At 36.6% G+C, this 26,637-nt stretch overlaps 1 protein-coding gene across 1 annotated transcript in view; it reads right to left on the reverse strand.

Annotated features, from left to right (window-relative positions):
• Positions 1-26,637, reverse strand: part of LOC149835714 (uncharacterized) — a 62,086-nt gene that overhangs the window by 19,594 nt on the left and 15,855 nt on the right. Inside the window, exon 3 of the mRNA XM_090008701.1 lies at positions 8,955-9,132. Coding sequence (XP_089864827.1) covers positions 8,955-9,132 — 178 coding nt within the window. The remainder of the gene's footprint in view (positions 1-8,954; positions 9,133-26,637) is intronic.

Consider the following 26,637-nt stretch of genomic DNA (forward strand, 5'->3'; position numbering starts at 1 on the left):
GAGGGCCTGGTTTGAACCTGATTTGCACAGGGGGAACGAACCTGGAGCTCCTATTACTATTATTTTGAAGTGTTTATTAACTATATTTTATTTACTTATTTTCTTTTCAGTTTTCACTTTTCAGATATAATGGCGAGTTCTAGCGGTAGTGTCAATACATTTGGTTCAAGTTCTAACCCTGAATTAGAAGTTTCTCAACCACTTTGGAGGCTTGTGACAAAAGGGGTAAAAAGCTAGTAGTGGTGGTGGTGGGAATGTGCAGTTTCATTGTAATCTATGTAAGACTGTTTTCACAGGTTCTTATACGCGTGTGAAAACACATCTTTTGCATATTCGTGGTCAATGAATTAGGGCATATTCTGGGGTTGACAAAGACATGTTAAAGCAATTAAAAAAAGAACAAGAGGAAGCTGAAAAAAAAAGAAAATTGCAGAGATGAGAAGCGATTCGATTAATTTGTCTTTTCCTACTGCTAGTGATATACAAGAAGAGCTTTTAAAGAAAAGAAAGATGGAAAGCAATAAAACAATACAAGCGTCATTCAAAAGAATGGCAAAAGCAGAAATTGATAAAAAGATTGGTTGATTCTTTTACTCAAGCTAAATTCCTTTTAATGTAGCTAGAAGTCCATACTGGAAAGATATGATTACATCTTTGGCTAATTGCAATTTGAGTGGTTATGTGCCTCCTAGTTCAGAAAAACTAAGAACAGTCATTCTTGCAGAGGAAAAAAATAGAATTGAAGACTTGTTAGAGACCCAAAAATTTGCATGAAAACGACATGGAGTGTCGATTGTTTCTGATGGGTGGACTGATATACAAAGGCGACCACTGATAAACTTCATTGCTTACTCACTTAATGGGTCAATCTTTTTTAAGACTGTTGATGCATCTGGAGAGTATAAAGATGCTGAATATTTAAAGAGATTATTTGTCGAAGTGATAAAAGAAGTGGGTGAAGAAAGTGTGGTGCAAATCATTACTGACAATGCTCCAGTTTGCAGTCGTGCAGGAATGAATTTGGCAAGTGAAGATACATATTCACATATTTTTTGGACTCCTTATGCAACAAACAGTTTAAATTTAGCACTTAAGAGTATATGCAATCCATCAAAAGATAATGCACATGCACATGAAATGTGCTTATAGATTGAGGAAATAGAGCATGATGTTCGAAATATTAGAAATTTTTTTGTAAATCAGCATCATGCCCTTTCTATATTTAATAGGCATTCTGATCTCAAGTTACTGAAAGTTGCTGAAACTCGTTTTGCTTCTCTCATTATTATGATAAAAAGAATTAAGCAACTCAAAAATGCATTGATGACGATGGTGGTTGATCAAGATTGGGACTTTTATCGTACTGAAGATGATGTCAAGGCTCAAGCTATCAAAAAATGCATCTGTGATGATTTTTGGTGGGATAAAATTATATATTTTGTTGAATTTGCATAGCCTATTTGGGAAATGTTGAGAGAAGTTGACAGAGATGTACCCATGCTTCATAGAATTTATGAAATGTGGGACAATATGATTGAAAAAGTTCAAAGTATCATTTTTAAACATGAGAAGAAAGATATTGCACTTGATGATTCAGAATTTTACAATCATGTACATTCAGTTTTAGTGAGAAATGGGATAAAAGCAATACACCTTTACATTGCATGGCACACTCTCTCAATCCAAAATACTATGCAAAAAAATGGTTGACAGCAGGTGTTGGTTGTGTTTCTCCAAATAAAGATCCTGAGATATCAAGAAATAGAATGATATATTTGGGAAAACTTTTTAATGATTCTCACATGTTTAAGGTTGTAAATAGTGAGTTTGGCAAGTTTTCTACTGGGAGATTTGATTCTTTAGCAGCACTTGTGGCAAAGGACGAGGAAGATCCCCTTAATTGATGGGCAACATATGGATCAGAGACACCAAATCTGCAACGTCTTGCAATGAAGTTGTTATCCCAACCTGCTACATCATCTTGTTGTGAAAGAAATTAGAGTACATATGCTCGAATTCACAACATTAAAAGAAAAAAACTCACTAGTAAAAGAGCGGAGGATTTGGTTTATGTTCACTCAAATCTACGATTAATTTCTCGCTGCACCAAAGAAGAGTATAGATATTTTTTTTTCTTTGTATTCAAAGTTTGTATTTAAATATTTGTATTCAAAGTTTTAAGTTAGATACTAATATAGTCATTTTTTGATGCAGTTGTGGACCATCCAAGAATTGGGATGTAAATCCAGAAGATTTTGACTTGGAGTGAACATAATTTACATACTCTCAACATGGACTACTTCGATCATGTTCTTCCCTCTAATTCAGACGATAAGGCAGATTTATGATAAGTTTTGTTGTTTTTCACACTCACAAGCTACTTTATGTGTTATATTTGAAAAAGGTGGAAAGGATCTGACCCGACCCACGTCGATCCATGAATTGTGTACAGCCGTGTAACATATCCATAGTTATGCATTGTAACCCACTTAGACTATCGGGTCTGGATACACAAGACCCGGATCCATATCACTGTGTTGTAACATTATAAAACACCTTTTAAGTCACGATTCTAAGTATGAGAAAATAGAAAGTGTAACAGCTGAAAAAGGCCTTGCGTTTCTTCTTCGTCTCTCTCTCTCTCTCTCTCTCTCTTTTCTCTACAGGTGAAAAACTTTCATGGTATCAGAGCATAGATCCGACTAAGGCTGAGAAGGATTCTGGCAAGAGTGAACTTCGGAAAATCGAGGTTTTTTTCTTCTTTCCCCTTCTCCTTTTTTTTGTTCCTCCTTTCCCCTTTTCTTCTGTTCCTCTCCATTTCCTCCCCTCTTTGCTCACTCGTCCCCTCTTTCTGAAATCTACTGTGTACCCACACCTCACGTGGGTTTCTTTTCTTGGTGAAACTGTGATTCACGTGACCTCTATTCACATGGGTTTCATATTTGGTGAGTCTGCGATTCACGTGCACCCTGTTTACGTGAACACAGACTGTGGGTGAATTGATTCACGTGAAACACCGAATCTCTCCTTAATTTTTTTTTCTTGATCTTCCTTACCTAATCTCCTCTAAGTCTGTCTTTGCATATTAGAATATTTTTTTTATGATTCTTTACTGCTGTGCTGTGAAACTTATTCTTTGATTATATATTTCTATTCTTATCAAAAAAGGGGGTTCTTTTAACGTGTGAAGGCATTCTTCATCTCATCAATCTCAGTTTCTGGACTGCATAGAAAAGGTTCAGAAACTGAGTTCCCTGCATCCGACAGCCTGCGATTCTATATCCTTAAAAAATAAAAAGGAAAGCAGGCTGAACTTTTTGTGAACACTCTGGTCGACATTCTCGTTGTTGTTTTTTTCAAATGGACCCTTATCACTCTCAATCAAATCTTTCTTCAAGCTTCCTCAACCAACTCGTCTCTGAAAAGTTGAATACCTCAAATTTTTTTATTTGGAAGAGACAAATTATTCCTTTTATAAGGAGTCAAGGTCTCTTAGGTCACCTGGATGGAACCACTCTTGCTCCACCAGAATTTGTCCCGAGAAAAGAGAAAGATGATCAAGGGGCGAGTTCGATCGTGTATGTTAAAAATGTAGAATTTCTCAATTGGGAAAGGAAAGATCAATCAGTTGTCGCATACATCACCTCAACCTTGTCTCAAGAAGTTCTAGTTGTCGTTCCCGACAATTATATAGCGCTACAACTCTGGGAGCGACTGGTTCAGACGTATTCGCAGGTTTCTCAAGCAAGGATGGTTTTCCTTAAAAGGGAATTTCAGTTGTTAAGAAAAGAATCCATGTCCATCATGGAATATTTGAACAAGATAAAGACCATCACAGATCAGCTTGCAGTTATAGGATGTGTCGTAAGCGACAATGACATGGTGCAACAAACTCTGAGTGGATTGGGATCTGACTACAATATGATAGTCACTTCACTATTGTGTCTTCCTACTCTTCCTTCCTTCGATGCGTTACGGGCGAAATTGATTCAGTATGAAATGACTCTGAAGGGATTCTCTGAAGAAACTCACATCCACACAAATTCTCAAGAAGTTTTTGCCACATGAGTGACTTATGGTAGAGGACGAGGATGAGGAGGACAAGGGCGAAATGGATACGGAGGGTGTGGTCTGCTCCCCACTCCAAATATGTTTGCTCATGCGCAGGGATCAAGATCCGTCCCCACTTGCTTCTTTTGTAACAAAAAGGGGCATATCAAGGCGAATTGTTGGCACAATCCAGACAATAAAAGAAAGGGCCCACAGACAGAAACGAAAAGAAAGTTCACAAATACCAGAGATAGTGGAGAGATCAAAGATCTACTAATATCTGCCTTGTCAAAATTAAAATTGAAGCAGAGTGATGAAGGCACTTGGTTTGTTGACTCAAGAGCAACGACTCATGTGACAGGTGATGCAGGTAAGATTTCTAATCCTATTCCTTATTTTGGAAAAAGTAAGATTGTTACTGGAGATGGATCCCACCATCCTGTTTCTCATGTTGGAAAAACTGTCATTCCCATGTCACATTTCACTCTTACTCTTTCTGACGTTCTTCATGCTCCTGACATTAAGAAAAACATCGTCTCTGTCTCCAAGCTTATTGATGATAATAATGCTTCAGTTGAACTTACTCCCTTCTCTATGCAGGTCAAGGACCTACGCACGATGGAAACATTCGCTGAAGGAAAAAGATGAGGCAATATGTATGTCTTTGAAGAAGCTCCATGTCATGTTGTCCGCCCTGCTCATCTGAATTCGAAGCCTTCGTTAGAGTCGTGTTCATCATCTTCTGCCAGTGTTTTTAGTATTTCTGAATGTAATAAGCCGTTCTTATGGCATAGTCGGTTAGGACATTGTGGGAGTCATTTCATTAAGAAAGTTGTCTCTAATCATCTCATTCCAAAAGAAAGTCTCAATGGGAATGAGAGCAGTCATAAGTGTTTCAGTTAGCTTTCATGTAAGAGTCATGTATTGTCTTTCCATTCCATTAATAAGAGAGCTTCAAAACCTTTTGAGATTATTTGTTCTGATGTATGGGGACCCGCCCCAATTGTCTCTGGATCTGGGAGCAGATACTATCTAATCTTTGTTGATAGTTATTCTCGATACACTTGGATATATTTCATAAAGAATAAGTCGGAAGTCTTCTCTTTGTTTCAAAATTTTCTTTCCTTGGTCAAAAATCAATTTTCTGAGTCCATTCAATTTTTCCAATGTGATGGAGGTGGGGAATTCTCATCCCGTGATTTTGTTGCTTTTCTTCGAAATAATGGAATAGGAAGAAGGGTGTCAAGCCCCCACACCCCTCAACAAAATGGGATTGTTGAACGAAAACATAGACATATTGTTGAAAGTGCCATGAGTATGCTTCAAGATAGTCATCTTAAGTCTTTCATTCTGTCGTGCATGTGATAAATAGACTGCCCATGGTTGTTCTGAAAAATGAGTCTCCTTATCATTGTCTTTTTGGAGCTCATCCTAGTTATCATGATTTGTGTGTCTTTGGTTGTGTTTGCTATGTGCATATTGATCAGTCTCTGAGAAACAAGTTTCAGGACAAAGCCCAGAAATGTAAGTTTGTGGGATATGCAGATGACTACAAAAGATATAGGTGTTATGATCCCACCAACAAACGTATCAGAATTTCAAGAAATGTTGTTTTTGATGAACAGAATTTTGATGACGGAGCTGATGCAACGAATATGCCAACTGAAGTTTACTATCCTTGGTTGAGTTCAGAACTTTTTGTTGACTCTAATGAAGCATGCTCTTTAGATTGCGTGCAGCAAGAAGAAGAGAGTTTTGAAGACACTGGGACGTCGGGATCACAGAATACAGAAGAAGTACCAGGCAGATACAAAGGCATTGTCTATTCTAGACAGAGACCGACAACATCAAGCCATTCAGATCATGTCTCAGACGGCAATCCGACTCATTCTCGTACTCTTGAGGTCAGAAAATCAAACCGCATACGACATCCCATTGACAAGTGGGTTAGCTATAACAACTTCTCATTGGATTTTCAACTCTTCTTAATTGCTCTCAATAAGGAAAATGAGCCCACCATGTACTACATGGCAGCTACTTCTACCAAGTGGGTAGAAGCCATGAATGATGAAATGCAAGCCTTGCATGAATGTGGAACCTGGGAAGTTGTTCCCAGACCACCTGACAAAAATGTTGTCGAATGTAAATGGGTCTACAAAATAAAGTACAAGCCAGATGGAACTATTGAACGATACAAGGCAGGGCTTGTGGCAAAAGGATTCACTCAAGAAGCAGGGCAAGACTATGATGAGACCTTCAGTCCGGTTGTAAGAATGGGAACAATCCGAATTATTATTTCCCTGGCTGTTGAACATGGATGGAAGTTGAGTAAGCTTGATGTAAAAAATGCATTCTTACATGGGGACTTAAAGGAGGAAGTATACATGGAGCAACCCCCTGGGTATCAAGAACAAAATTGTAAAACTCATGTGTGCAGGTTAAAAAGAATTATCTATGGTCTGAAGCAAGCATCTCGCTCATGGTTTGATAGCTTCTCGCTAAAGATTCAGAAACATGGATTTTCACGTTCCATGTTGGACTACTCATTATTTATCTTTAGAAGTCAGACTGTGAGCACTCTGTTATTAATTTATGTCGATGATACTGTCATCACAGGAAACTCTGCGACCCACATCTAAGAAGTAAAAGACTTACTAGGTCAGAGGTTCAAAATGAAGGATCTTGGAGTTCTACGTTATTTTCTTGGCGTAGAAGTTGATAACCAGGCTCATGGCTTAACACTCACTCAGCACAAATACACCGTAGACGTTCTCAGCAAGGCAGGCATGCAAGACTGCAAACCTCTAGGAACTCCGAGTGTGCTTCATCAAAAACTTAGCGGTCAGGATGGAGATCTGTGTGATGACCCCACCAGGTATCGAAGCATAATAGGAATGTTACAGTACCTCACATTCATCAGACCTGATATTGTTTATTCAGTCAATCAAGTGTCTAAATTTATGCATGCGCCACGTACTGGACATATGGAAGCGGTCAAGAGGATCCTTAGATATCTGAAAGGGACTATTGGGGATGGATTGATATATTCACCACAGTCATATGGCAAAGATGAGCACAGACTCACTGTATATTGTGATGCAGACTGGACAGGAGATCCTGATGAACGAAGATCTACATCGGAATATTGCGTCTTCATCGGAAAAAATTTAGTCTCTTGGAGCAGTAGAAAACAAAAGGCCATCGCTAGATCAAGCACTGAGGCTGAGTATAGATCTATGGTTGCTGCTACTGCCGAAGCCACATGGATCAGGCATCTACTAAACCGAAGTAGGAGAAAAGATTTCCCACAATACTTTGCTATGTGACAACCAAAGTGCTATCAACATGTCATTCAATCCAATACATCATAGTCGTGCCAAGCACATTGAGATCGACCAACACTTTGTGGGACAGAAGGTTGAAGAAAAAGAGATTGAGCCTGAGTTCGTCAACACTGAAAGACAAGTTGTAGATCTATTTACCAAAGAGTTAACAAAGGATCGTTTTTGGATGCTTAAAGGCAAGTTGTTCATGGTCCAAAACCATGATCAACTTGAGGGGGGTGAAAAAGGTGGAAAGGATCCGACCCGACCCATGTCGATCCATGGATTGTGTACAGCCATATAACATATCCATAGTTATGCATTGTAACCCACTTAGACTATCGGGTCTGGATACACCAGACCCGGATCCATATCACTGTGTTGTAACATTATAAAACACCTTTTAGGTCACGATTCTAAGTATGAGAAAATAGAAAGCGTAACAGCTGAAAAAGGCCTTGCGTTTCTTCTTCGTCTCTCTCTCTCTCTCTCTTCCTCTCTCTCACTTTTCTCTACAGGTGAAAAACTTTCAATATTTTGGTAAGTTTGTGTTGTTAAGAATTGCTTTTTTATTTTTGCTTTAAAATTTACAATTTTATGTGTTAATTTATTGTTATATATATAATTATATATATTTAAAATATATATTTTTATAATATATATTTATATATATATATATATAGCTGAGTCCCCGTGTCCAAATTTTTTGGAATTGTGCCGCACCCGTGTCGCACCCGCACCCATGTGACATAGTCATTCACACATTTTACCTCTCATTCCAAACTTAAACCAAGCCTCAAATCTCCCTTGCTGATTCACAAAAACATTCAACATCCAAAAACTCAAGATAGTGCCTTGCGGCAGGAGTCTTCCAAAATTATGTTTCCATCTTGCACCAAATGACCTGATGAAAGGAGGCTGAAACGTGAACCATAAGATGGTGTCAGCAGAGGCCAAAAACAACTCAGATATAGTGAAGGTAGAGGAACCAGAAGCCAATGGGGAAGAGGAAGGAAGAAGAAAGAAAATAAGAAAGGAATGGGAGAAGAAAAGAAAAATATGAGAGAGAAAGGGAAGACAAGAATATAAGGAAGAAAGAAAAGCAGGAGAAATAGTGAAGAAAAGGAACCATGAGAGAGAGAGAGAGAGAGAAAGAAATCTTTTTTTTTAAGTAAAAAGATTGAAGAAACCTACCGTGCGTATTTTTAGTGATCCTTATCAGGGTAATTTATAATGCAGCACACATTTGATATAATAACACAAAAGAACCAGTGAGATTCCCATACGGCCTTAGGAACACAAATTTTACAAGAAAGCAATTGTTAAAACTTGAAAGACAAAAATGTCCCTCAATCTATTACTTCTCAACACCATAAGCTACCAAAGCAAACCAGAATTTTTGCTCCCAGCATCAAGTTTATAAGGGAATTAAATCAAAGCAGATTTGTCCAAAGAGAATTAACACAAAGGCATCATCTTGTCAAGCAGCAAATACATCAACTTAAAGAAGGCATCAGTGCGAGGCAGTTACATGATGTGCGCACATAACAAATCAGAACAAGAGATGTTCTCAGAATTTACCTTTTTCCCTCACAATTCTTCTTGAAATCTCATTCAAAACTTCTGCAACTTGAGCATCCTCCAGCATTGACACTTTCCTTAACTGAATAAGATCTAAAACCACATCAGGATTGAATGGCTTCTCATTCAATGCATACCGCAAATACTTCCGCAGAATTTCATCCATGTTAAAGCCTGTCTGATTATGTAAAGGAAAAATATAAAGATTTAACAAGAACAGTTTTGAAGTTCCAAAGCAAAGAACAAGCTCTGTCATGCTTGACACAAACTGGACTTCAATCATGAATAAAACCCTTAACAGTAAAACCTAATTAAAAGTTAAAACAAATGCTTTAAGTATTAAAGTTCCAACAAATACAAGCATATCATGTTTTGTTCACAATAAAAAAACTTGCAATAGTGTATTCCAAATGTTTAGCAGGGCACGATGACTGATCCATCAAGCAGTGTAAGAAGTACAAGCTCTTTACATCCTGATAGACATGAACTCCAGGCAAGGAATCTGGACCTTGAAAAATAAAACTTGACACCAGATCTAAGCCGCATACTTTGTAGGTATATAAGGAACCCTGGACTAAGACAAGGTGAACAGACAGTCTGCAAAATATATAGAATGAAATTCAGACAATGCAACAATACTAGGTATCAAGAAATCTGGAATGGTAATTTCGACCAGTGCCAATCAATCATTACAATCATAGAAGCCAAGCTATGTTTTTAGCTCCATTTTTTTATCTATGATTCACCAGTTATTCTTAAACCAGGTAGCTTAGTTGATTGGCTCTCCTGTAGATATTTCCAGCATCGTCCCTTCAATTTCCCCACTGCCTTTGAAGGAACAAACAAACAACAACAACAACTACGCCTTCATCCCAAAACAATTGGGGTCAGCGATATGAACCAAAAAAGAAATTCATTTTGGGTCTTCCACATGAATCCTTTTCCTCCAATCATTTCTATCCAACGCCATGTCCTCGGTGAGGTTCAAAGCATTCATATCCTTTCCTATCATCTCCATCCAAGTCTTCCTAGGCCTACCCCGACCTCTTTTAACTAATATATTTTCCCATTTCTCCAACCTTCTAACTGGAGCATCATTAGGCCTTCGCCGAATATGTCCAAACCACCGTAAACGATTCTCTCGCATCTTATTTTCAATGGGTGCAACACCTACCTTCTTACGTATCTCTTCGTTCCGAATCTTATCTTTTATTGTATTTCCACACATCCATCTAAGCATCCGCATCTCAGCTACACTCATTTTTTGAATATGATGTCTCTTGGCAGCCCAACATTCCGTACCATATAGTAAAGCGGGTCTAATAGTCGTCCTATAAAACTTTCCCTTCAACCGCAATGGCATTCTACGATCGCACAGCACTCCAGTAGCACTTTTCCATTTCATCCACCCAACCTTTATCCTATGATTTACATCTCCATCAATTTCTCCATACTTTTGAATGATGGATCCCAAATATTTGAAATAATCATTCACCGGTATATCTTGCTCACCAAGCTTCACTACACTCCCATCACTACTTCGTTGCTTACTAAACCGACATTTCATATATTCAGTCTTACTCTTACTCAACTTAAAACCTCTAGCTTCCAATGTCTGTCTCCATAATTCTAACTTAGCATTAACCCCAGCTCTAGACTCATCAATCAAAACAATATCATCAGCAAACAACATACACCACGGTACATTTTCTTGAATTGATCTCGTAAGCTCATCCATCACTATCGCAAATAGGAAAGGGCTTAAAGCAGATCCTTGATGTAACCCAACCGTTATCGGAAAATTGGTTGTCACCCCTCCACAAGTGCGGACATTGGTTACTACTCCTTCATACATATCTTTAATTATACTAATGTACTTGAGAGAAACACCTTTCTTCATCATTGTCCACCAGAGAACGTCCCTAGGTACTCTATCGTATGCCTTCTCTAAATCAATAAAAACCATATGCAAATCTTTGTTCCTCTCCCTATATCTTTCAATAAGTTGTCTAAGAAGATGTATAGCTTCCATAGTTGATCTTCCAGGCATAAAACCAAATTGATTCTCCGATATCATGACAACCTTCCTCAACCTAGACTCAATCACCCTCTCCCAAAGTTTCATAGTATGACTCATGAGTTTTATACCACGATAGTTTGTGCAATCTTGTATATCACCCTTATTCTTATATAAAGGCACCAAAGTACTCTTCCTCCACTCATTAGGCATCTTATTTGTTCGCCAAATCAAGTTAAAAAGATTTGTCAACCATTCTAAACCTTTCTCTCCCAAGCATTTCCAAGCCTCGATAGGTATACCATCTGGGCCAACTGCCCTTCTTGATTTCATTTTCTTCAAAGCCTCTGCAATTTCTTTCTTTTGAATCTTGCGCATGAAGTCACGATTTATCTCATGAAAAGGAATGGAGAAGTCTCCAAGATCTTGAGCATGACTATCATTAAATAGCTTATCAAAATAATTTTTCCATCTCTCCTTAATCTCCTCATCTTTGACTAAAACCCTTTGTGTTTCATCTTTGATACATCTAACCATACCCAAATCCTTCGATTTCCTATCTCTCATCTTTGCAAGCCTATAAATATCCTTCTCGCCTTCTTTGGTATCCAACTCGTCATAAACCTCCTTATATACCTTAGCCCTCGCGTTTCGAACAACTTTTTTAGCTTCCTTCTTTGCTATCATATACTTCTCCAAATTCTCATTATCACGACTCTTACTTAGATTTCTATAACACTCTCTTTTAACCTTAATAGCTAATTTGACATCCTCGTTCCACCATGATGTATCCTTACCTAGTGGTGCACCGCCTTTAGACTCACCCAATACCTCCTTAGCTACTTTTCTCATACCACCCGCTATCTTATTCCACATTGATTCTGAATCCTCCTCGAGACACCAATCAACTTCCTTAACTACCTGCTCTACAAACATTCCTTGTTTAGCTCCTTTCAGTGCCCACCACTTAATTCTAGGATCTATCCTATGTCTATCCCTTTTGCGGCATTGTCTAATTCTAAGATCTAAAATTAAGACTCTATGTTGTGTAGCTACACTTTCTCCTGGTATAACCTTACAATCGATGCAACAACCCCTATCTCTCTTTCTAAGTAGGAAAAAATCTATCTGACTCGTATTAACCCCACTTTTAAATGTTACTAGGTGAGACTCCCTCTTCCTAAACCAAGTGTTTGCTAAGATCATATCATAGGACAAACAAAAATCTAAAATCCTTTCTCCACTTTCATTTCTTTCTCCTATACCATAGCCTCCATGGATATTCTCAAATCCATCCCTACTAATGCCTACATGTCCATTAAGGTCACCGCCGATGAAAAGCTTTTCTCCATAAGATGTCTCTTGTACTACTCCATCTAAATCTTCCCAAAATTGATGCTTAATGGAATCATCTAAACCTACTTGAGGTGCATAAACACTAATAATATTAATAATATCCGTACCTAATACTAATTTAATAAGTAAAATTCTATCACCCTTCCTACGGACCTCAACTACATTATCTATAAACTGACGACTCATAACAATCCCTACTCCATTCCTATTCCTATTTATTCCTGTATACCAAATCTTATATCCCCAAGGTTCTATCACTTTAGCTTTCTCACCTACCCATTTGGTCTCTTGAAGACATAAAATATCAATCTTTCTCCTACACGTAACATCTACTAACTCTACCAACTTACCAGTTAAAGACCCTATGTTCCAAGTGGCTAACCTAATTTTATGGTCTTGGACTAACTTCTTTACCCCCACCCGTCCAACAAAGTGAGGGAACCCTTGCCTATTTGACACCACACCCGGGCGCCGGTGTGACGCATCGCTTCTGGGCGACGACCTAGCAACCCTTGCACATTTATCACTGCCTCCGGGCCTAGAGAGTACAGCGCGTCGCTCAGTAGGGAACGCCCCAACGAAATTCTCATATTGGTTCATTTTCATAGGATATGACAGTTTTTATGCTGGCTGTCACAGGCCTACCGCAACCCTCCTCCTTTATCCGGGCTTGGGACCGGCAGTGTATAACTACACAGGCGGAGTTTTGAAAGGAAGATATTTGAAAATATATTCATACTTTAAAAGATGTAGTTTCTACAATGTTTGAACATGGAGAGCAACAGTACAACTCAAAAGAAGTATGCAATTACAAACTACAGAAACCTAGCTCCATATGTTGAAATTGAAAATGAATTTAAGATCAGCTATACACTTTTGGTGAACTAATAATGGACCATTCTTTACATTCACCAATGATTTCACCCTCATTGATAATGTTAACTAGTATCATACAAATTTTCAAATTAAGCACAGATATATTTATAATAAGAAAATACATTTAGATGATGTTATAAATATTAATACTTCAATATTGTTCTAAATGTGCACATACAAACTGCATCTATGATACACAGTAATTGTTACAAATATTACCTGGAATTGTTTCCACAATCCCACCATAAAAATGCTTTGACTTGCAATATCAGTCATCAAATTCAACTCTTAAGGGGGCAACACCAATAATGGAAGTATACAGCTACATTCAGGGATAAAAGAATTAATCAATACCCACTCATTGAGAGCCAAGGCATCGCTGTGACCACATGAAAGAGATTTTTTTCTTTTTCATTAGGAAACTAGAAATTATGGATGTTCATGTAATGAAGTAGGATATAGGCCCACACACCTCACAAGAAGCAAACACAAGCCACAAATGGGCACAAGCACAAGAGCCACTAAGGGCACACAAACAATTAAAAATAAATCATTTTAATAATATTGAAATGCACTTAAAATGCATAAAATACAAGGGACAAGAGGTCCCATATTTATACACAAAACAAGAGAGAGAGGGGTCCATTACAGCTGTTGGGGAGCACCCAACGGCTAGATTTGGGAGGTCCCAACGGCTATAATGGTCAAATGACCATTATGCCCTTAACCAAAAATAAAAAGGACAAAAACCTAAAAGAGACATTCTAAAATAAGAAAAATAAAATTATTTATATTTATATATAATATAAAATATATGTATTCATATACATATACATATGTGCATATATATAAGTATATATATACACCAAAATACATATTTTAACACCACCCCTCAAACTCACGGTGTCACAATCAAGAGTTTGCCAAGAAGAAATTGAAATCTAGGAAATGGTAGAGCCTAGGTGAACAAGTCCACCAATTGATACCCAAATGTCACATATGAAAATGTAATGGTGTTCTTCAAAAACTCTTCTCGAACATAATGGCAATCCATTTTTATGTGCTTTGTTCTCCCATGGAACATGTGATTGCCCGTGATGTAAACTACACTTTTGTTATCACAGTATAATTTTGAAGGTTCTACTGTGTGAACTCCCAAATCTTCTAGCAGTTGTCTCAACCACATCAGCTCAGAAGTAGTAGTTGTCATAGCCCAGTATTCTAATTTTGTAAAGGATAGGGACACCTTTTGTTGTTTTTTGCATTTTCACGATATTAAGGAGTCACCTACAAAGATACAAAAACCTATGGTTGAGCGCTATGTCACAGGGATTCGGCTAGCAGGGTGCCGCACCCGCGTCAACGCGACTCGACGCGGGTACGGCATGTTAAAATGTACCCATCTATTGTTGTAATTAGATATATTTTATATATATAAAAGATGATACATATACATATATGGTATATATGTATATGTATCCTCCTATTTATATATATATTTTCATTTTGTTTAGCCGTAGGGGTATTTTAGTCTTTTCCTCTGTTTTACGCACATTCACTTTATGAATGTGATTGTAATTTATTTTATTTTTCTTTTTCTTTTATTTTTTATTTCTTTTTTCTCAAGTACCAAAAGGTACCTTGGGGGACCCACTCAAATAGACGTTGGGCCCCTTCCAACGGTCACATTTGTGACCGTTGGAGGGGCTCCAACGTCTATGTGTGGAGCCCCTCCAAGGCTCCTTTTTGTTGTTATAAATAGGGGCTCTCCCCTTTGTATTTCTTACTTCTTGAGGGAGCTTATGCTCCATTGTAATGGGGTTTTTACCCCTTGTCCATTGTTTCTTCAATGATATGCAACTTATGACTTTATGTCATATTTTTCCCTTTTTATGGGTTTTATGGGTTAGCACATTATGTGCTTGTGTTGTTTCCCTTTAATGGGTATATTTGCACTTCACGTGCATAAGTATGGGTTCATTATTGAACCCAATGTATTCCAACTCACTTTCTAACACGGCACCGGGTGCGGTCAACCCGATCCTAGGTGCGTTGACCGCACCCAGAGTCATTTTGGTCTTTTTTTTGGATTTTTTTTTTTTAAATTGCCCTACGAAATGGGCTGCAGAATTTTAAAAAAAAAAATTCTGGACAGTTGCTTGTTGTTGCTGCTGCTCTTGTTTTATAAAGGGGCACTTGTGTCCACAACATCTGACGAGCTTTGTTGGCATCCCATGCTATTCCTGCCTCCAAACAATTAATTCACAGTGTTGGAAAACATATTGGTAACTTGGAAATGATGATCCATCTTCCTCAAAAATTAAAACCAAAATTCAAGAGCCTTTTAAAGTCTTTATGCTTCAACCAACCAAATCCTTTTTCGTCAAGGATTTTCTCTCTCCATAATAAATGATAATGGTAGTGGTAGAGTAGAGCCTTGGTGGCTATTAGTATTCACTTTTCTCCTGACGAGATGGGTGCTCTAGCCGTAGCCTTGTGTAGACCTCTCTTTTCCACATGTCAAATCCAATAAATTTTTTTTAGCTGTCATTTGTGTGCAACTGTATATAAAATGAAATTTGAAGAACCCTAGGCAGTGGCGCCGTAGGCCTCGTGAAGACTCTCTCTCCAACAAACCACATCAAACCTTTCGCTTATATTTTTTTTCGTGAAGACCAGGGAGTTTCAGACATGATTGAATCATGACAGTCAGCAGAACGCAGCAGGCTGGGTCGATCAGATTGCCAATCCTTTTGGTTCATCAATTTTGTCCCGTTGAGCTAAAGTACACAACAAGCAGAACGTGGGTAACAAGTCTTCAAACAAACACACCAGCAAAAAAAACTGAACCCCGACCCCCTTCTATATATATATATATATATATATATATATATATATATATATATATATATATATATATATATATATATATATATATTTTTTTTTTTTTTATTTATTTTTACATTTTTGCCCCTGCCGCACCCCCGCACCCGGGTTTTTTGGAAGTGTCGAATCCCCGCACCCGCACCCGCACCCATGTGACATAGGTTGAGCGTTAGTCATTCACGTCTCCTCCTGAATCAGAGTCTGAATAAGCAATTACTTTCAATGGGGAGGAAGATGATAAAAATAATTTATGATTAATAGTATTTTTAATATATCTAATAATCCTCATTACATCACTCATATGTACTATACTAGGAGAATGATGAAATTGTCCAACAAAATAAATGATGTGTGCAGTATCGGGTCTAGTAATAGAAAGATAAGTTAGTGCTTTAATCATTTGTCTGTATGAAGTTGGATCTTTTACAGGTTCTCCATCGTCTTCTTTCATTTTTGCGTTTATGACCTTTGAAGTATCAACTCTCTTTTCATCAGTAATTCTCAATCGAGCTATTATCTCAGTTGTGCACTTAGTTTATGACAAGAAATAATCACAAGGAGAATATGTTACTTGAATACCAAGAAAATAACGAAGAAAGTCAATATTTGTCATATCAAAACTAGCCTTAAGGATATCCTTGATACGACCAACTCCCTGTTTGTCACCCCCCTATGATGATCATGTTATCAACATAGAGTAGTAGAATCACTATACCTACATAAGAGGATTTAACAAACAAGGTTGTGTCAGTATAACATTATTTAAATCTCAATTGAATCACTACATTGCTAAAATGATCATACCATGCCTTAAGAGACTGTTTCAAGCCATACAAGGCTTTGCACAAGCAAAAGACCTTTTCATGTATCAATTCTAGTCTTGAAGGAGGCTTCATATAAACTTCTTCATTAAGAAAGACAATTTTTATATCCATTTGATAAATAAACCATTTCCTAATCGATGCTATGACTATCAGTGTTCTAACAGTAATCATCCTAGCTACCGAGGCAAATATTTTTTCATAGTTTATTTCATATTCTTACCTAGCTTTGTATCTTTCGAATGATCCATCACATTTGGTTTTAATTTTGTAGACCCATCTACATCCTATGGGTAATGATTGAATTTTCCAAGTTTTAGTTCTTTCCAGGGCTTCTAATTTGTTGTTCATAGCTTCAATTCATTCTTGTTGGTTATTAGTTTCATTAAAAGAAGATGGCTTTACAAATGACTCTCGCCTCTCAAATCTCCCTTTCTCTGTATCTAGACTCTCCCTCTTCTCTCTCGACTCTCACCTCTCCCTCTCCCTCTCCCTCTCCCTCTCTCTTTCCCTCTCCCTCTCGACTCTCCCTCTTCTCTCTCACCTCTCGACTCTCCCTCTCTCTGCATCCCGTCTCTCCCTCTCTCTTTGGATCTCGACTCTGCCTCTTCTCTCTCGCCTCTCCCTCTCTCTTTGCATCTCGATTCTCCCTATCCTCTCTTGCCTCTTGACTCTCCCTCTCTCTCACATCTCGTCTCTAAGAAGAAGAAGTGAAAACTCGACTTTCTCTCTCCATCGACAAGTACAATTAGCCAATTTTTTTATGTTAGCAATGCTGGAATTGCAAGTTTCATGTAAGATAATATGCATGAAAAATGCCTAAACTAATACATGTTTCCTGCTAAGATATAGAGAATATATTTGTGAGTTCAAATTAAGCAAATTCCAAAAAACTTTGCCCTTTGAAGTTGTTTAGGGCAGATTATGAGATAAGATTGTTTAGCGCCTACTTATCTCTGTGAGATGTGTATATACAGTTTTTTTCTTTGCAAGTTCATTTGCTCACTGGTTTTTGCTATTGGATGCTTATATTTACATCACCTATTGGTTGAAAAGACATTTGCTTATATTTTGTGTGTGTGGATTCCCAAAACAAGACAACCTGGTTTTTTGTTGTAAAAACTAGGAAATTCTGGTTTTTTATTGTTAAAAAAACCCGAAATTAAAAAAAAAAATTATATCTGATAGTTTTCTAGCGAGGCATTGGCCCCAAAACTTTTTGGTTGATATGGTCCATTGTTGGGCAGCCTTGTTATCAGTTTTATTTTGTGATATTTGAATTCCTTGACTCTATAGGCCTATGAAATATTGAGCATATGAAATTCTTTTTAATTTTAATTTATTTTTTGTTATCTACCTCCTTATTTGTGTTTTTATATGTAATTGTAATTGATTGTTCATTTGTTTATTTTTATAACTCTTTGTTTATGTTTTATATGTAAATTGTAATTGATTCTTTGTCTTATTTTTTTCTTATATGCAATTTTTGCAGTTGAACAATGGGAAGAGATGTAGGATGGGATCATGGAACTAAAGTTCCAAATCCTACTAAAGATTACAAACTTGTAGGATATGTAATTTGCAAATGTTGTAAAAGAGAGACTTCAGGTAGCATTTCAAGACTAAAACATCACTTAGCTTGCACAAAACATGGTGTAAGTACATGACATGATGCTTTACCTGATGTGGTAAGGCTTTTCAGAAACATCTAAGGGATCATAAGGAAAAAAAAAAAGAGGAACAAAGCAAGTTAGAGATGGGAAGGAGTGTTTATTTTGGTTTGACATCATCAACAACCGATAATGTGAATGTCAGTGGATTAAATACTTTGGCAAGAACATGCACAGATGTTCCCATTGACCAATTTATGAACTAAGAAGCATGACAAACCATAATTAATATGACATAAAAAGGGATCAGAGAAAAGATGTATGTCCTGCCATTGAAAAATTTTTATGCCAATGCGCTACCATTCAATCTTTGCAACCGTACATATTTTGGTCCAATGTTAGAAAGTGTTGCAAATTATGGGTGAGGATTCAAATCACCTTCTTAGTACGAGATCAGAACATGAATTTTGAAGGATGAGGTAGACTCTACACAAGAAATGTTAAAAGAGTTTAAAAAAGAATAACCTAAAGTTGGTTACAGTATTATGGCAAATGGTTGAACAGACAGAAAGGGAAGAAATTTAATTAATTTTCTTATGAACAGCTCATTAGGGACAGTATTTTTCAAGTCAGTTGACATCAGTGACATGGCAAAAATAGCTGACAATTTGTGTAAGTTGTTTGAAGAAGTTGTTAAAGAAGTTCATGAAGAGAATGTAGTGTAATTCATTACAGATAATGCATCAAATTATGTGGCAGCTGAAAAAATATTGACAGCAAGTAAAACATAATTTTGAACACCATGTGCAGCACATTGCATGGATCTGATATTGGAAAGATATCATTTTTTTAAGATACAATAGAAAAGTCAAAGAAAATTACAAGATATATTTATAGTCATGCATGGGTATTGAATTTAATGAGAAAGTTCACAAAAAAGATAACTACGTTCAGCCATCACTCGTTTTGCCACATCATATCTCACGCTTCATAGTATTGGATATTACAAGAAAGAGTTGAAATCGATGTTTTTGTCTTCAAATTTTAGATCATCTAATTATTGTAAGAAGACAGATGTTAAAAACATTGCTCATATTATTTTTAATGATCATAAGTTTTGAATTGTCATATCTTATGCAATTAAAGTTACACAGTCTCTCATAAAAGTGTTGCAATTAGTGAATGCAGATGAGTTTACTATGAAACTTTTTTTATGATGCAATGGATAGAGCAAAGGAGGAAATTGCTTTGAATCTTAGTAATGTGAAAAGCAAATATAAACCTATTTGGGACATGATTGACAGATGATAGGACTTGCAACTCCATAAACCTTTCCACGTAGTTGCCTATTATTTAAATCATCTATTTTATTATGCTGACAACTTAACTCAGATGGAGAAGTTATGAGTGGTTTTTATAATTATGTTGAAAAATTGGTTTATGATGCAAATATTCGATTGAAAATTATAACACGATCGATGCATTTAAAAAAGCAAAGGGGTTGTTTGGCAGAGAGGTCGTCATTACAACAAGGAAACTAAAAAGTCTTGGTGAGTTTGCAATGTTTTTATCATTTTTTTATTAAATCGATGGATTTAAAAAGGCAAAGAGATTGTGACATTTTTAATGTTTTTATCATTCTTTTATTGTTTTGTTTGAATGCAAATGATTTATGGAGTTAATTTGGGCACGAAAATCCTGAATTAATGAACTTTGCAATTTGAATTCTAAGTTTGACAAGTAGTGCATCGGGTTGTAAGAGAAATTGGAGTACCTTCTCATTGGTATATGACTTTATATTTTGTTTTTGAAATATATTTTTATAAGTTCAATTATTTTATAATTGATTATCAATGATTTAGAATTATAGGTTCATTCAAAACAGAGGAATAGACTTGAACAAAAGAAGATGAATGCATTGGTTTTTGTCATGTATCATATGAAGTTAAGGAAAAAAAATATAAGAAGAAAGGCTACCAAAAACCCTATATGTTTAGATCATATAGACTTGGATGATGAGTGGATAGTTGAGTAGGAAGATCCAGTATTGCCTAGCGACCCTAATTGGTTGGAGGATTCATAGTTGGACCCGAACTTCAACATAAACGTCGTTGAGCATGTGCCTATTGAAGAAGCCACTTCACATCATAATTCACAAAGTGGTTCGAAGCAAGATCAGTCATCAAGAGCTCTAGGTAAAGCTATATTCTTTTTACTTGTTATGAATATAAATATACTTTTTTTATTATATGCAATAAGTATTTAATATATAATTTTTTATTGAAGAAAGATTAAAGGAAAAGAAGTGATCAAAGATATAGAGGAAGAAAGTGCAGATGACGAAGAGAAAAATAATAAGGATGAAGGAGAACTTGTTTATATAGATTCCCCAGATGATGACATTGAAGGCTTGGATATTGATGATGATGATGAGACACAAAAGCCTAGGCCCTAATTTATATTATATGACTATGTTTTTTTGGTCCTTCATTTGCACTTGTAAATGTTATAAATATGTAATATTCTCATTACGGAGAGTTTTGGACAAATACACTAACATTTGGTTGTTAATGCTAATATGTATTTTCTGATGATGACATGATGTTAAGAAATTTGATTGTTAGTGATTTTGTTACTTTATTTTTTATTGAATGCTCATATTTTATTTCTAATATACTTACATAGATCAAGTTGTTGCACTAATGTTACTTTTATATGTTAATCTCATATTTTTTGGTATTTATTTGAGATTTTTTATTTCTTATTGGTTGTTGCTTCATCAATAAAGCATTTGTTTTGTTTTATTTCTTTTATTTGTAGATATTTTTAAAGGTTTTTTTAAGTTTTTAAAAAAATGAGGCTTACGCTTTATGCCTTGAGGCTTACGCCTCGCTTCAGCTTTTGGTGGAGCGCGACGCTACGCCTAAATGCTTTTCACAACATTAGTAATAACAAAGCATTTGCAACAAAAAAATCCTTAACGTTTTGTAGTAAGGAGAAACTTTAAACAATTTTTCTACAGGAGAAATATTTTTAAGAGTAGTTGAAGGTATTCTATTAATCTATGTCACATGGGTGCGGGTGCGGGCGCGGGTGCGGGTGCGGGTGCGGGGATTCGGCACTTCCAAAAAACCCGGGTGCGGGGGTGCGGCAGGGGCAAAAATGTAAATATATATATATATATATATATATATATATATATATATATATATATATATATATATCAAGGGGGTCAGCTGTCAGCAGCTGACAGACAGCTGCTGCGGCTGACAGCAGCTGTCAGCAGCTGCTGCGGCTGACAGCAGCTGTCAGCAGCTGCTGTCAGCAGACTGCTGCAGCTGTTCTGACAGCTGCTGCTGCTGTCAGCAGCTGTCAGCATTACTTTTTTTTTAAAAAATTTCGCAGCCCATTTGGGCAATTTTTTTTAAAAAAAAATAAATCCAAAACAAGAATGGACCAAAATGATCCTGGGTGCGGTCAACGCACCCAGGATAGGGTTGACCGCACCCGGTGCCGCACCCGCACACGCACCCGCGTCGAGTCGCGTCGACGCGGGTGCGGCACCCTGCTAGCCGAATCCCTGTGACATAGCTATTAATCAAGTAAACCATCATAAGAGCGGCTTCAGCCCAAAAAGGTTTTAGAACATTTTTTGAAATAAGGTCCTTGTAGTTTCAATAATGTGACAATGTTTCTTTCGGTTAGACCACTTTGTTGTGGAGTTTTGGAAAATGATCTTTGAAGTATGATTTCATAATGGTCAAGGTAGTTTTTGAAATCATTTGACAAAAATTCCCCCTAGAGTCTGATCAAAAAATTTCAATGTTAGCTTTGAATTGATTTTTAACAAATTTGTGAAATTTTTTAAAATAAACAAATACTTCGGATTTGAGTATAAGAAAATATATTCATGTGTGTCTACTATAATCATTAACAAATATAACATAATATGAGACTCCTTTAGACATCCAAATGTATTAACTCAAAAGATTCCTTAGAGACAAAATTGCTAGATCCAAAAGGTAGGGATTGCACTTTTTTAATAATACAATTTTTACAAATCAAATCATTTTCACTACAATTTTCAAGAATTGAAAACAAATGTAATTTAGACATACTGGGATGTCCTAATCTCCTATGCCAATTCTCTATACCTTTCTTTTCAAAAAAATTATAAAAAGTTTGATTTGGTAAGTACAGATTGTCCATGAAGTAGAGATCCCCTCTTCTATAGCCTCGCCTAATCGGCCTTCCAGACTGGAGATCCTGCACCAAGCAACCACTAGATAAAACGGAGATCCTACATCCATGATTGATAATTTGAGAAACTGATAAAAGATTTAAATTTAAATGTGTTACTATTCTAACATTTGAAAAATAAAGTTTTGAGTATTTTTAGAAAAATCATAAACTTTTGATTTTTTAAAGAAGTTTCATCGGTGGTAGATGCATAAGCACCGTTAGGGTTATCACAAAGTTACCGGAAGCTTCTTAGACAGGTGGAAAGCCCGCTTCTCGGAAACTGGCTTCTGACACTTGATGAGAATCTTGATTCTCCCACGTTTCTCCTATGCTTTCCACACATTTCATCTATTCTTCTTATATATTATCTAACTCTACTTTTCATGTTTTTTATGTGTATCCTCCTCTCATGCTTCTTACTCACTTCCATGTGTTTTCTCTAAACCGGCAGTCATCATTTTTAGATTTTGTTTAAAATTTAATTACACTAAGAAATCATGAAATTTAAGAAGTCACTTTTGTTTGAGTTTTTATTTCTGTATCATTTTGATTCTCATTCAATTCTTATATTACTTTTTTTTTATTTCTATCGCTTCCCGCTTCCTATACATTTTCAAATAAATTGCTTCTAGCTTCAGCTTCTCATAGCATTTCTCGTTTCTGCTTCTTAGTCTGGCAACCTTGAGTTATCATAATATTTGAATAGTATGGACCCATTAGGTGTAATATCGTGTGTTTTCCATGGCTTTTTAAATTCGAAAACTGTGAAATATGGCTAAGTGTTTTATAAAGTTGGTAAAAATCATGGAAAATAACTTTGATTATAAGTGACGTCAGCTACGTCTGGGAGTGGCCCAGGGCCCACTAAAAAGACCAAAATGAGGTGAATAATATTTGAGAAACTTTTCTTTTTTAACCTTTAAAATCAAGTAAAATTTGAGTGAAATTTGGAAACAAAAATCATGTAAGTAAAACGTTAGATGTGTCTTGTAATTTTGAGAACATTAGTATTTTGTTTTTCTAAAATCAGGTTACGGTTGGCCCGAAAATCGCGTTTTTTAAAAATGACCCGCCTCTATTTTTACATTTTTAAGATTGGATCGGATCTGATATGTTTGATCTAAGTTGATATGGATCTAGACCCAGTTCAGGACCCATATTAACTAAGATCTGATCCAGGTTGGATCCATATGGATTTTGGATATATATTTTGGATCTTAGAAACAGACTCGAATCTGAAATCCAAGTACAACCAATTTAACACTTTAAAATCAATTTAAAGGTTAAATTAAGAGAGAATTCTGACATAAAATGGCTTCCAGAGGGGGGTGACACCCTCTGGAATATTCTAAAAATTAATCATTTAATAATTAAATAATTAATAATTAATAAAAAATACTAATTAATTAAATTTTGAAATTTATATTTATTGGATAGGTGGAGTTCTGCATGGAGTAGAACTCTACCTAGATAGGTGTTCTAGATAGATATCTAATTAATTAATATATATATAAGATAATAAGAGGATAAATAGTAGTTAGAGAGAGATAGAGTTCGACATTTTGTAGAACTCTATCGCCTATAGAAAGGACTCTAGAGGGGATGTTACCCTCTCTCTAGAGGATCCTAAAAAAAATTATAAGGGTCTAACTCGTCTCTCTCTCTAAATTTCGTTTTTTAGAGGGAGAGAGAAGAAAAAAGGGAAAAGAAAGGAAGAGGAATGAGAGAAAGAATCCATCTTTCTCACCGATCATCCATTGTTTTTCGGTCTTTCCACATCCAATCTAAGGTACGGGTTCCTCTCTAGATTTGAATGGGGAGAAACAGTTTTAAATCAGATTCATGTGAAATTCTAGATGGAAAAATAAAAAACTGATTTTAAAACATTCAAACACATGCCTTGATTTACAATTTCATGTAATTTGATTTGATGAAAGCATGCCATCGTTTTTACTCGTTTTTACTATTTAAGCATTGTAGAATGAGATGGGGTTGTACAGCCACCTGTGAGTGTAGAGAGAGAGAGAGAGAGACGGCTGCACAATAGAACTCGTTAATTGAGATTAGGGCTTCTCTCTATATTAAATAAAGAGAGGCAAAACAGAAAAATTACATCTAAGTCCTTATGAAAATAATATTTCAGAAAACCTCTAATATAGGCGAACTTAACCAAAAACCACCTATTCTCAACACTCCCCCTCAAGCTGGAGCATAGATATCTATCATGCTCAGCTTGTCACAACATCTGGAGAAATTTGGCCTAGCAAGAGGCTTTGTAAACATATCTGCAACTTGGTCTTCAGACTTTAGGTATTTTGTAGTGATATGACCAGCTTGAATCATATCTCTTACATAGTGGCAATCAACCTCAATGTGCTTTGTTCTCTCATAAAAGACAGGATTGTTTGCTATATATGTTGCCGCTTTGTTATCGCACATCATGGTCATTGGAGAGGAAACCTTCACCTGGAGATCATTAAGAACAGTGTGAACCCATATCAATTCAGCAGTTGTTTGGGCCACAGCTCGATATTTTGATTCTGCACTCGACCTGGAAACTACATTTTGTTTCTTCTCCATGAGATCAAGTTGTCTCCCAAAAATACACAGAATCCTGTGGTAGACTTTCTATCTACTACAGATCCAGCATAGTCAGCATCAGAATAGGCTACTATCTCCAGAGTTTCACCTTTCCTGAACAGTAACCCCTTTCCAGGAGAGGATTTTAGATATCTGAGAATCATTATGGCTGCATTCCAGTGTACCTCAGTTGGTTTGTCCATGAACTGGCTAACTTTGCTTACTGCTAAAGCAATATCTGGTCTGGTCACAGTTACATATAATAACTTCCCTACTAGGGAGCGATAGCTTTTGCTATCAACAGGTTTTGACCCTTCTTCAAACAACTGAACTTTATGGTCCATGGGAATATTTGTTGGTTTAGCTCCCAACATGCCCGTTTCCTTTAATAAGTCAAGAACATACTTCCGCTGAGACAAAACCATCCCTTCACGGCTTCTAGCAACTTCTATACCCAGAAAATACCTGAGTGAACCAAGGTCTTTTGTAACAAAGTGTTTATGAAGATGAGCCTTTGTGGCTTCAATAGCTTTCACATCATCTCCTGTAAGAATGATGTCATCCACATATACCACCATAACAACTATGCCAGAGCTAGTTTTCTTTATAAAAAGTGTATGATCTGCTGCCGATCTATTAAAGCCAAAGCTTGACATCACTTCAAACAACTTTTGAAACCATGCACGAGGACTTTGTTTCAAGCCATAAATCGTCTTTCTCAATCTGCACACCTTCTGACACTCCCCCTCAACCTCAAAACCTGGAGGTTGTTGCATGTAAACGGTCTCAGATAGATCCCGATAAAGAAATGCATTTTTCACATCTAATTGACACAAGCTTCAACCATGCTGAACAACTACTGAGAGAACAAGACGGATGGTACTCATCCGTGCCACAGGAGAAAAAGTTTCAAAGAAGTCAATTCCATATGTCTGAGTATACCCTTTCGCGACTAATCTGGCCTTGTACCTGTCAATAGAACCATCAGATTTGTACTTTATTGTATATACCCATTTACATCCAACAATGTTGGCATCTGCTGGGGAATCAACTAGATCCCAGGTATGCTGAGAGACCAAAGCTGTCATTTCTTCTTGCATAGCTATCTTCCAGCGATTATCGAGTGTTGCCTGGTGATAGTTCAGAGGAATGGTTTCAGCAGACAAGGCTGAAATAAACGACTTCATTTGATGTCCAATTCTGGCATGGGAGACATAATGAGATATGGGATATAAGGTGCATTGTCTTGTCCCCTTTCGTAGAGCAATAGGCCTGCTATCATCATCATGAAGATC

The sequence above is a fragment of the Nuphar pumila genome, chromosome 6, assembly GCF_984573655.1.
Source record: "Nuphar pumila chromosome 6, dmNupPumi1.hap1.1, whole genome shotgun sequence".
NCBI classification, from domain to species: Eukaryota; Viridiplantae; Streptophyta; class Magnoliopsida; order Nymphaeales; family Nymphaeaceae; genus Nuphar; species Nuphar pumila.